Source organism: Halichoerus grypus, chromosome X, assembly GCF_964656455.1.
Source record: "Halichoerus grypus chromosome X, mHalGry1.hap1.1, whole genome shotgun sequence".
NCBI lineage: Eukaryota > Metazoa > Chordata > Mammalia > Carnivora > Phocidae > Halichoerus > Halichoerus grypus.
Genome location: NC_135727.1, coordinates 38,996,403 through 39,009,555, shown reverse-complemented (window position 1 = coordinate 39,009,555; position 13,153 = coordinate 38,996,403). Strand labels below are relative to the sequence as shown.

Sequence of the window (13,153 nt, the reverse complement as noted above, 5' to 3'; positions counted from 1 at the left end):
CATTTTATTTCATCCATTCATCGATTCACCAAACATTTATTCTGCCAGGTACAGTGAAAGGCACTGAGCGAGGCAAACATGTTTCTTGCCTTTGCAGAGCTTATAGGTTGAGTTGGGAGAGAAGGCAGCTAATTAAACACGTAATACCAACAAAGTATGGTATTACAACAAAGTTCAAAGCCCTAAGGATCATAAAGAGGGAAACTTAGCTGAGCAGAGGGGGTCATGGAAAGTCTCTTGTTGAATCAGTGGTATTTAAGTTGAGCCCTGAAGAAGGAATAGAATCTAGCCAGACTCAGAGGAGTTTATAACAGAGTGGGAAAGGAAGAGTGTCCCAAGGAATGGGCACAGCGTGTGTGAGGGTCTGGGAGTAAGAGAGAGCCTGGGGTAAATAAACAACTGGAAGGAGTTCAGCACTGCTAGAGCCCAGAGATGGAGGGGGAGTTGATTAAGCACGAGAGGTCCACAAGGCCCAAACCACACAGGGCTCATAAGCCATGTAAAGGAATTTGAACTTTATCCTAAGAGCAATGGGAAGCCATTCAGTGAATTTTGGCACAGCTCTAACATGATCAGATTTGCAGTTGAGAGAACTCCCTCTGGCTGCGGTGTGTGAAGAATGGATTGAGATCCAGACTGCCATTGCAATTTGGAGAGTGAAATGAAACAGTAAGAAGGAGAGACAGAGAAAGACACAGACAGGGTACACACACACACACACACACACACGCACGCACGCACGCACACGCACTTCCCCCCACCCCCCATCCTTTCCCCACTCTAAAACCAGAGTTTCTTAAGTTTGCAAGTTGCCAACCTGTGAATTAAGGGGAACTCTGGGAAGTTGGGCATTGTGTTTTATCTTTTGTAGATGACTCATCTTGACAGGAAGCTAAGTACTTGCCAATCTGCAGCTGCTGTCCCCAACATCCTAGCCATAATACCAGGCAACTACTCCAAGCTTTCAAATTGGAATTAGCCAAACAATAACCATAAGACTAAGTTGGCAACAAGAACAGGTCCACAGAAAGAGAGAGGGAGAAAAGAGAGAGAGAAAGAGAGAATGGTTTTTATTGTGATTACCGGGAGCTTCACGTCCTCCAAAGCATGGATAGGCAGAGAAACGAAAATGTTATTATAAGTTGTAATTTAGCTGCATATAGGGGCCAGTCTTCAAAAGACCTGAATTGAATTTCTGGAACTGCTGCTAAGTAGCTGTAGGACTTGGGAAAATCTTGAGCCTCACTTATCTCATCTGTAAAATGAGAGAGTTGGACTAGATGCCTCCCTAACATTCAACCCATCCCTGCGCACCATACTGATGCTGCCACTGACGGCTGGGCAGTCTTGTCTGTATCTGTGCACGTGCTTCTCTGTGTCTTTCAGTCTTTGTTTCTCTCACGTCGGCAGTTTTAAAACTTACACTGCCAAAGATTCTTTTAAGAATATATGTTGTAATTTCGATCTGTCCCTCTGTCTGTCTTTTTTGGGTTGTCTGGTTCTCTGTGTTTTTGTGTCACTCTTTTTTCTTCACCCTGGCAATGCTGGTTAAATTTTTTAATGCCCAAATTTCCTCTATGTATTTAACTCTATTCATTCTCTCTCCTTCTTACTCTTTCTTTTTCTTCCTTCCTCTCTTCTGTCAACTCATTTCCTCCTATTTCTCACTCACCCACTCCCAATTCCCCATCTCAGATTTCTCCCATTTCTTTGATCTGTTACGACCCCTACAGGCATTGTTTGGTGCTGTCACTAGGGCACTTAATAGAAGACAGAAAACACCAAATGCGCTTTGCCTGCCTACTTATTTACTAGAAGGACACAGTTCTGTCTGAAGCCATCCCGCGCAACCCATAGAGTATTTACTTGCTGGGATCCCCCTCCTTGCTTCTTTCTCTCTGACGGAGACAGTGAGGGTAGGCTCTAGGTACATCCCATTCCAGAATGGGCTTTGTGGGGGTCCAGCTACCAAATTACCTTCCATTCAATCTGACAAGTATTTATTGAGCACCTACTGTGTGCCTATCGCTCAGCAAGTTCCTCCAGAGACTCCTGGGGTCTCCAAACAATACAGCCTAATCCTGCCACAGCAGGAACTCAACATTATTGCACCGGCTTTGTTCTGAAGCGTAGGCTGTGCTGAGATTACAGCCTGCAGACTTCATTCAACTCCTTTGGCTTGGAAATGAGGCTGAATTTTCAACAAAAGTGGGGAGTTGAATCAGCCTGAGGCTTTAATTCAGTGCATATTCTCATTTGAATTTTGGAGTTACCTTGTGTGCATCAGAAGGGTATAAATACATTGCTTACCTTCTGCAGAAGGTTCCTCTTGGGAGAGTCTTAGCGTTTCCAAGATGTCATTAAAGCCGTAATCTGTCACTTTTAGTACAAAACGCCCATCTACCACACAGTTCCGAGATTTCAACCTCCCATGAGCAAACTCTCTGTGGTGTAAGTACTTCATGCCCTGCAGATGATACAAACAGGATTTATTTAGTAACTTATTTAACTATTTTGTGCTTTTAGAGCCAGTTTCTGAGCTTGTTAATGGCATGAGCTATTATGGTCCAGAATTCAGTCTCTTTTTTCTTATATGCAGGCAAAGCAAAACTTTGACAAGAATTACTTCCAGGTCCCTTCCAGCTCTAAAATTTTATGCTTTTGATGAAGAATTGTATCTTGTGTGTATAGAGAATTGTATGCTATTGGGAGATTTATTAACATTTCAAACATAGGATGGATCCATACATATATAATTTCCAAGAATTGGAAGATTCTGATTTTCTCCCAAAAAGGTCTAACTCAACTTCCATCCACTGTTGGCAGGAATGGAAATTGGTACATCCTTTTTGGTGGGCAATTTGGCAGTAGATATCAAAATTGAAAGCATGCATACCCTGTGACCTAGGGATTCTGCTTCTCCTCTAAAGAAATGCTTGTACATCTGCACAAGGAGACATACACAAGAATGCTCAAGGCAGCTCCGCTTTATAATATTATATAATTAAAAATACAATAAATATCTGTCAAGAAGGGACTGCCCAAATTTTGGTACATCCAAACTATGGAATATTCTGCAGCAATTAAAAATAATAAAATAGATCTCTGTATACTAACATGGAATCATCTTTAAGCCATAAAGTAAGTGAAAAATAGAAAGGTACAAAACTACATAACAGTATGTATTTTAAAAAACAAACAAAATCTAGAATGTATGTAAACACACATGAAATGAATTGCAAGGTTAATCACCAAATTGTCAGCAGTGATTAACTCTGGGGGAGGATATGAAAGAGGGTTGAGTAAATGTCAATATTTTTCCCATATATATTTATATCTTTTGATTTTTAAATTTAATTTAATACATTATTTTTGTAATTAAAAAGAAGAAAGCTGAATACTGTTGATCTTTGCAGCTTGTTTGGCAACTTTATATGACATTCAAATGTGATCTATGAGGACTCTATCAGATGGGTTTACTTATTCACATATAAATAAAATTCATGTTCTGGTGCAATCATCTCAGAACTTTTTATGCTGAGCCTTTTTAAGTATCTGGCTCTATTTTGCACCCTGACACCCCTTTGTATTTGTATGCTTTACATCTTGTGCTCTCAGAAAGTCTGCACTCCCCAGTACTTCCAAGACGAGTCTGCAGTGGGTGAGATTTCCCCCAGGGGTTGTCTAATGTTTGGGTTTCATTCATCATGGGCCTGAGAGGTCTGTCATTTAGAAGCTTCTCCCTTAACTCATGGGACCTTGCTTACAGGTTGAGTGGAAAGAGTACTAGAATTGAAATCAGGAGATTTGAATTCTATCATCAGCTCTGCCGCTTAATAGTTGGCCGATAAATATTTATTGAGCACTTACTATGTATGGCAGACACTATATAACAAAGTGTACTTCATTTAGCTTCTCTGAGCCTCTGTAAAAGGAGGCTAATCATACTTATTTTATGGAGAATTGGAATGAGATAATGTCTATAAAGCTACCTTGAAAAGGGTTAGGCCACACTATAAAGATCAAGACTATGGTCAATATGCAAGAAGCTCAACAAGTCATTGCTTAACCAGTTCAGTCCCATAAAAATGCACATAGACACAATTTGCATATTATTTCCAGGAGTTCATGGACTCCACTAAAGCCCATCTATAGATGCATCCATGAACCCCCTTGACTTTCAATAGTCCCTGCCTCAGAGAATGAAAGTGCTGCCTGATAGACCCTATGATCTTTTGGTTTTCTGGTCATGCCGAGTTACATATCTACACTTATGCTGTGCAAAGACCTATCACCTAGTTCTAGACTGAACCACCTTTTAGAAGGTGAAAACCAGGATTTGAGGTTAAGCAGCACCAAAAGATCTGGGAATGAATACTTTCCCACATCCAGAAAGCAGAGAAATGGGATGGAAGAAAGGGTTGCTTAAGGCAAAGAGTGCTCAATGGCAACAGAAAGTAAGGACAAATCTGGCCCTCAAATTGGGGGAAGGGGTGGGTCAAGTAAGTCCCTTTTATATCAGTACCTTAATAACAGATATGGACAAAGGGACTATGAGAAGGGGTGGGGGCAGACCTTGGGAAGGAAGGTAGAAGAATGAGATCATCACAATGATCCAAGGAAAATAAAATATCCCAAAACATTTAAATTCTAATCTATAGGGAAAATCCAAGATTTCCTCAGTCTTTCCATTAACCTTGATGAGATCGAGCAGAAGTGACGATTTAAACATCCAGTCAAGTTTCACATCCTGATTTGTCAATATGTCTTCTAGGCTCCTTCTGGAACAGAATTCTGTCACAATGGCAAACATCCCTGAATCATAGAGGAAACCCAATAAAGGGTTAATATTCTCATGACGCAGTTCCTTCATCTGGAAACAGAGGGAGAGAGGAAAGTCACAACTGTCCTGTCACAACTGGGGACCAGAGTTGAGGGCACATACCCTTCTCTTCATCCTTCCTATGACTGCTTGCTGTGAAAAGCTGAATCTTGGCCTGCATGATCTCCAGTCCCTAATGTTAGTCCTGTGATTGTTATGTTATATGGCAAAAGGGAGATTATGCAGGTAGGCCTAATCTGATTACATGAGCCTTTAAATCAGAAGAGGAGGGAAGAGAGGAAGTCAGAGAGATTCAGAGTGTGAGGACTTAACACTCCGTTGTTGGCTTTGAAGAGAGAGGAAGGAGGCTACAAGCCAAGGACTGTGGGGAGCCTCCAGAAGCTGGGAACAGCTCTCAGCTAACAGCCAGCAAGGAAATGAGGACTTCAGTCCTATAGCTGAACAGAACTAAATTCTGCTGACAACCTGACTGTGCCTAGAAGTGATTTTCCCCCAGAGACTCCAAATAAGAGCCCCGAGTGACTGACACCTTTACTTCATCCTTATGTGACACTAAGTGGAGCACCCAGCTGATCCCACTTAGACTTCTGATCTACAGAAAAATGAGATAATAAATGGGTGTTGTTTTAAGCCACTATGTTTGTGCTATTTTGGTATGGTGATAAAGGTTCTACTCACCAATTCCACTGTGTCTGTTGGGGGAAGGGGTTCCCCACATAACCAAACAATTTTCCAACACCAGTTGGGTGTCCTATAATGCAACTCAATTCTGACACTATCTACCTGGAGATCGCATCAGAGTCCACAGGTTAAGGGTTCAGTCCTACAAGATTGCCTCCCCCCATACACACTTCAGACACTAGTCACAAGCCCAAGTCACCTGGGCATTTACAAACCAGCTATAGATTGGAGGTTCTAACACCCCTCACCTTGGGTTCAATTAATTTGTTAGAGTGGCTCACAAAACTCTTAGAAACATTGTACTTACTAGATGACCAGTTTATTATCAAAGGATATAACTCAGGAATGGCCAGATGGAAGAGACGCATAGGACAAAGTATGGGGGAAAGGTGTGGAGCTTACATGCCCTCTCAGAACGCATGCCACTCTCCCCAAATCTCCACATGTTCACCAACCTAGAAGTTCTCCAAACTCTGTCCTTTGAAGTTTTTATGAAGGCTTCATTACATAGACATGATTGATTAAATCATTGGTCATCCATGATTGATTCAACCTTCAGCCCCTCTCCCCTCCCCAGTAGTCAGTGGTGGGTGGGACTGAAAAGCTCCAACCTTCTAATCAAGTGATTGGTTCCCAGGCAACCAGCTCCCATCCTTAGGTATGATCCAAAAATCTCAATAACATAACAAAAGACACCTTTACCACCCTCCTCACTTAGGAAATTCCAAGGGTTTTAGGAGCTCTGTGCTAGAAATATGGATGAAGACCAAATATATATTTTTTACTATAAATCACAATATCATAGCCAGTGATAGAAAATTAATGCAATGGTCAAAGAGGGAGATTTTAGAGAGAGATCTCTCTTGGTATATTAAGTGAATGCTCGGGCTGTGGCCTTCTTCCTGATTCTTTGGGGACTCTAGAATGGAGCTTGGGGAGCCAGGAAGAATAAAGAAGTTTCATACTATGAAAGGTGGAATAGATTTTCTATTTGTGAATATTTATCTATTAAAATAAATAGCCTACATAAACATCAGGCCAAAATCTTCAAAATTTGTTTCAGAAGAAACATCTAGAATTTTGACTACATTTTCCCTTTGCATCATTAATTTTTTCACTAATGCAAGAATCATTTAGTGTGTGCCCACAATGTCCAAGGAACTGGACTGTATGCTAGAGATGCAGAGTTAAACAAAATGAAATCACTGTCCTAAAAGAGCTCATATTCAAATTGGGGGTGATAGACAAGTAAGCTGACAGCTGTATTTTACTGTGAAATGTATTCTTATGGAAGGGAGGATGGCATGCTGGGGGAGCTCAGATATTTATTCAGCTTGAAGGATCAGAGAAGGCTTCCCTGAAGAGGTAATGTCTTGACTGTCATGGACAAGTAAGAGTTGACTAGGTGAAGGTTACAGGGTGGGAGTGGCTGAGAGGGAGAGCATGTTATGTTGAGGAAACTGCAACAGGTTTAGGGTGGCCAGAACAGAGTGCAGGGAAGGAAGATGAGACACAAGGCTGGAGAGATAGACAGGAACCACATCCCAAGCATCTTTGAGAACCTTGCTATGGTATTTGAAATTTATATTATGGGCATTCAATAACAGCTACCTATTATTCTTACTATTTAATAGGGGATGAGAGGGAGAAGGGCTCCATGATCACTCCCAGATTTCTACTGGTATTCCTAGGTAGATAGCAGTGCCACACACCAATATAAGGAATTCAGGGATGGTGCAGTAATGGATATGTTGGTGTCCCACCCATATCACCTTTACTGTGCATTCCCCAGCCACTGTGAATGTTGGCTGATAACTCACAGCTGTCCCATTCTTGGGAAAATTGTCCTAGAGCCCAAACCAAATGGAAGCCAACTTACTTTAAAGGTTAGGTCCCTCCCACAGACCTTAGCCAATGACTGACTGCCTGGGGTTGGTACAAAAGTCTAACTCCCTAGCCTCAAGCTGGGACTCATGGTATAACTTGCACTCTAGCATTTCTCCCATGACATCATACTGAAGCTAGTCTCCAGCAGAGATCACATACTTGCTGAGCTATTACTTCTGCCCTATCCTTCTTCCCTCACTCCCTTTCTCTTGGAGCATTCTCTCAACGAGTAATTTGAATAAGAAACTCCATCTCAGGCTCAGCTTTTAGAGAATCTGCCCCAAGACAGATGGGAAAACAAAATTTTGGTGGTGGGGAAGGCTGATTAATTCAGTTTGGGACATCTTAAGAATGAGGTGCCTGTGAGACATTAAGATGGAACTATTCCAAAGACAGTTGGATATTCAGGGTTTGGGGCTCAGGAAAGAAGTCTGATCTGGATAAATAAACTTGGGAACTGTAAGCATGCAAAGCATGGTACATGAAATTAATGGGAGTAGATGAGATAGCCCAAAGAAAACATACAGAATAAAAAGAGAAGAGGGAAATATCAAAATTAAAAAATGGAAAAGAAAGAACATCCTGAATAGACTTAGAAATAAGGCCAAGAAAGTGGAGAAAAGACTATTTAGAACAATATTAAGAACACCACAGGAAGAGTTTCAGGAAATTGAGGTAAATGCCAGAAAGAATTTCAGGAAAATGTTATAAATACCAGAGAAGTCAGATGAAGATGAAGACAGAAAAATATCTGATGAATTTGACCAGTAATAAATTATTAATTATAGAAACTTAACCTATAAATATGTTTACACAGATATACAAAGATATACACACATATATACTTCATGTGGAAAATAAAGGAAAGGATTAAATCACAAACTATTCTATTTTGAGCATTGGGAGTATGGTGGGACATTTATTGAGATGGAATACACTGGCTTAGAATATGAACCTACTTCTCCAACAGGGTGATCCAAGCTGAGGTTAAATTATCCCTGGTGCGAATGGCAGCTATTGACCATTAAAGCAGCCTTTTAAGCATAAAAGCCTGCCACCCATTACAAGTCACTTAGTCCAATGCAGCTTAAACCAGCTAAGGCGGACATGGAAATTCAGCCCACACATAGCAAAGTGGGCCCTTACTATTAAGGTTTTATTGTGCCATCTCTTATGAACCAAGCAGCCAAAACTATGGGATTCTAAACCTCTTTTGGAAGACAGAATACAAAGTGGTTATGTCTGTTAGCTATTCAACACAAATCTATTTCCTTTCTTATTGGGAAAACAACTAGTCCACATTTTACAGCCTCCCTTGGAACTAAATGTAGCCATATGACTGAATTTTAAGCAGTGAAATGTAAGAGGAAGTAATACATGCCATTTCTAGGTTAAGGCTTTTAAGAAGTAAATATATGCATTTCATGTTATTTTTCACTTGTATAGATGAATGCAGATGATGACAGGGTCCTAGGAGATGGCAGGGCCATAAAATTGTTATATCCTGGGTCCCTGAATCCGTATATTGGAAGGAAGTCACCTGCCAACAAAGAACACCTACCTTGTACTATTATTTGGATGAGAACTAAACTTCTGCTGTGTTTGAGACATTAAATATTTGGGAGTCTATTTGTTACAGAATCTAGCTTAACATTAGTAGCCCTAGCATGGAAAAAGTTCAGGCCCAGGTTTTCCCTAGATCATTACAGTCATATGTCCTCAGCTACAACCAATAGATAAGAGCCCATATAGGAACCAGGTAGATACCTACATGCTGTCATGTCCTACTGATATTTTGGACAACCCCAGGAAAAAGAGAATGTCTGGAACACTTTTTTTAGCAAGAAGGTCATCTGAACATTTACTGGATAGGCATGTACTTTACCCCTTCAATAATAGGCCCCTAAGTGGTTATCATCAAATGTTCAAGAGTTAAATTGTCCTGTCTCCCAAAATGTTTGTTAGTACTGCATCTGACATGAAACCTTTAAGCATACAATCACCAGAGAAACCTGCTCCTGAGCCAAGCATTAGCTTAAGTTATCTTAAAGATGCCTTTAACTGCTTGACAATGTTTCTGGGACATTGTAACATCAGAATAATTCCTACTTGCACTGCAGCTGCAATACTATCCTAGTGTTAGGTATGGACCCTTATGAAAATTTAATTCTCCACATCAGTGCCTGCCATTGCTATATCAGCCGTTGGTACCTATTTTGGCAGTAAGATTTTCTACCTCCATGGACTAAATGGCTGCTATGTCTTCTTCCTCTATTTCATTTTGTTTTGTTTCGTTGTAGAGAGCTATTGTTCAAGACCTCCTACCCTTGTATCAGTCTATTCACTCTTTACCACCAGAGGTCAATGGTCATATAGTAGATATTAACCAGGTACTAGTGGAAGATTCCTGATGCTATGTTTCCTGCCAGTAACACTTCATTAATTTAACAAACATGTATTGAGTACCTTACTATATGTTAGGCCCTGAGGTAAGGGTTAGCGACAAATGGGTGAACAAAATATTATACGGTCCCTGACTTCTTAATTAAATAATTACATAAAGAAATATAAACTTGCAGGGCACCTGGGTGGCTCAGTGGGTTAAGCGCCTGCCTTCAGCTCAGGTCATGATCCCGGGGTTCTGGGATCGAGCCCTGCATCAGGCTCTTGCTCAGCAGGGAGCCTGCTTCTCCTTCTCCCTCTGCCTGCTGCTCCCCCTGCTTGTGCTTGCGCTCTCCCTCTCTGTCAAATAAATAAATAAAATCTTAAAAAAAAAAAAGAAATGTAAACTTGCAACTCTGACAAGTCCTATAAAGGAGAGATACATAATCTAAGTATGTATAATTGGGGCTTTGACCAATCAGAGAGGTTGAGGGAGGGTTCCTGGTAAGTGACAATTGAGCTGGGAGCTAAAAGATAAGTGGGATTAACCAGGCAAAGAAGGGAGAGGAAAGTATTCCAGAGATTGGAATAGCATGTGAAAAGGCTCTGTGCTAGGAGCATATCACAATCCAAGGACTGAAAAAAAGCCAGTGTGGCTGATGCAGAGAGGGTAAGGGAAATATTGTGGTATGAGATAAGGCTGAAGAGGCAGGGCAGGGTCACACCGTAGAGGATCTAATAGACCATTTTAAGTAGCTTTTTCTTGATATTAACAGCAATTAGAGGCACTTCTATACCATGTAGGATATAGTAAGTCATGGCAGACTACCATTCCCAATACCACAACATTAGAAAGCCAGATAAATTGCAAAAATATCATATTTTAAAAGATGACAAAGATATGTATAAACAAAACAAAACAAAACAAAAAAGGACCTGAAATTAAGAGGGGCAGGAGCCCTTCTGAGATAAGCAGATTGTTGCCAGCCATTTTCTTCCCTGGGGACATTTGCTAATCCTTGGAAAAGCTGAAGATCAGGTTTAGCCTAGCCGAAGGGCTTTGCTGGGAAAAAGAGAAAATCAGCAAAATAGACCAAACCCCCCATAACATATGGACCAATATTTTTTAAACCATGAAGGCAGTGGAGAGTGACCAAACACACAAATGGAGGTAAAGGTAAACCTGAAAAACACACTAAAATTGGTAGAATTTGTGGTTTTTGTTTTTGTTTTGTGAGACTGTATTCCCCAAACTGGACATGACTTGAAGGTAGAAACTGTATCATTCATAATGTTCAGCAATCAACCAAAAAGCCTTAGATATGCAAAGAAACAGGAAAATGTGACCTATACTCAAAAAAATAAAAGCAGTCAGTAAAAATCAACCCTGAGATGATATAGATGTTGCAACCAACAGAAAAGAACTTTAAAGCAGATATTCCAAATATATTTGAGGACTTAAAAGACAATATATGCAAAATGAATATACAGATAGGGAATATCAGCAGAGAAACAGAAACTATAAATATGAATCAAATGGAAATTCTATAGCTAGAAAATATAAAATTCACTAGATTGGCTTAGGAAATGACAGAAAAGTCAATGAACTTGAAAGAGCAATAAAAAATACACTAATCTGAACAACAGAGAGAAAAAAGATTGGGGATAAAATGAGTAGAGTCTCAGGGATCTGTGGGACAATATCAAGCAGTCTAGCACATACAAAACTTCAGTTTCAAAAGGATACAAGAGAGAATGGAAAAGAAAAAAATATAAGAAATGGTGGCCCCAAACCTCTTGAATTTGTTGAAAGACGTCAATTTAAATATTGAAGAAACTGCACTGAACCCCAAAAAGAAGAAACACAAACAACTTAGGAACATAATACTCAAACTCCTGCCATTTGAAAATCAACTTAAATATCCAAGAAGTTCAGCGAACCCCAAACAGATTAAATACAAAGAAAGCTACACCTAGACACATCATAGTCAGACACCTGAAATCTAAAGATGAACTTTTGAAGGCAGTCAGAGAATATATTTAAAAAACTCCTCATGATTAAAAAAATTTTCACAGAAAATCAGAAATAGGGACGTGTGAAAAACCCTTCAGGTAACATCAAACCCAATAGTAAAACATTAAATCATTTTCCTCTTGAGTCAAGAGCAAGGCAAAGATGTCTTTCTTCACCAATTCTACTCAATATAATGTGAGAGCATCAAAACACTGATGAGAAAAATTAAAGAAAACTTAAATAAATGAAGATCTATACCACATTAATGGACTAGAAGATTCAGTATTGTTACGATGTCCATTGTTGCTAAGTTGGTTTATAAATTCATACAATTATTATCAAAAGTTCCTGAAGCCTTTGCTTAAGTAAAAGAAGCTAATTCTAGAATTTATTGAAAATTAAAATGAATGACGCTATCCAAAACAATCTTGAAAAATAACAAGTTGGAGGAGTTTACGCTACTTGACTTTAAGACTTACTCTAGAGCTATGATAATTAAGCAGTGTGATATTGGCAGTAGAGTACATTAATGAGTTTGTGAAACATAGTAGTGTCCAAAAATATACCTACATATATATAGTCATTTGATTTTTACCAAATTGAGAAGCTAACTCAGTGGAGAAAGGAAAGCTTTTTTTAAGCAGTTGCTGTAGGAACACTGGATCTCTCTATGGAAAAACAGTGAACCTTGTTCACTATCTCAGTCTATACACAAAAACTAATTCAAGATGGGTCATAGTCCTAAATCTAGAATCTTGGAATAGGCAAGGATTTATGGGCAATAAAATGAAATAAAAATAAAATAAAATAAAATAATAGATTGACCTTCCTCAAAATTAAAAATTTTGCTCGTCAAGAGATACCACTAAGAAAATAAACAAGCCACAGACTGAGGAAAAATATTATAAAACATGTATCTGACCAAAGGTTTATATCCAGGATACACGAAGAATGTCTACAGTTCAAAAATTAAAAGACAAAAAACACCCCAGTTTTTTATTAAATGGCAAAAATCTGAATGGGCAATTCACAAAAGAAGATACACAAATAAGTTATAAACATATGAAAAGGTGCTCAACAACTTTAGCCATCAAGAAAATGCAAATTAAAACCACAATAAGATACCATTTCACACACACCAGAAAGGCAAATATCAAAAAGATGCTGCTGAGAATTTAGAACAAATGGAACATCCATACATTTCTGATAGTAGTATAAAATGTTATAACCAATTAGAAGAACTGTTTGGATGTTTTATATAAAGTTACACTTGTATCTGTTCTATGACTCATTTAGTCTATTCTTTTTTTTTTTTTAAGATTTTATTTTCTTAACTGATCTCTACA

The 13,153-nt window shown here is 39.2% G+C and overlaps 1 protein-coding gene across 1 annotated transcript in view; it reads right to left on the bottom strand.

Annotated features, from left to right (window-relative positions):
- GUCY2F (guanylate cyclase 2F, retinal) overlaps positions 1 to 13,153 on the bottom strand; it is a 90,272-nt gene that overhangs the window by 28,872 nt on the left and 48,247 nt on the right. Inside the window, exons 8-9 of the mRNA XM_036078947.2 lie at positions 4,697 to 4,873; positions 2,311 to 2,467 (exon numbers count right to left, since the gene is read on the bottom strand). Of these exons, the coding sequence (XP_035934840.1) occupies positions 2,311 to 2,467; positions 4,697 to 4,873 (334 nt within the window). The remainder of the gene's footprint in view (positions 1 to 2,310; positions 2,468 to 4,696; positions 4,874 to 13,153) is intronic.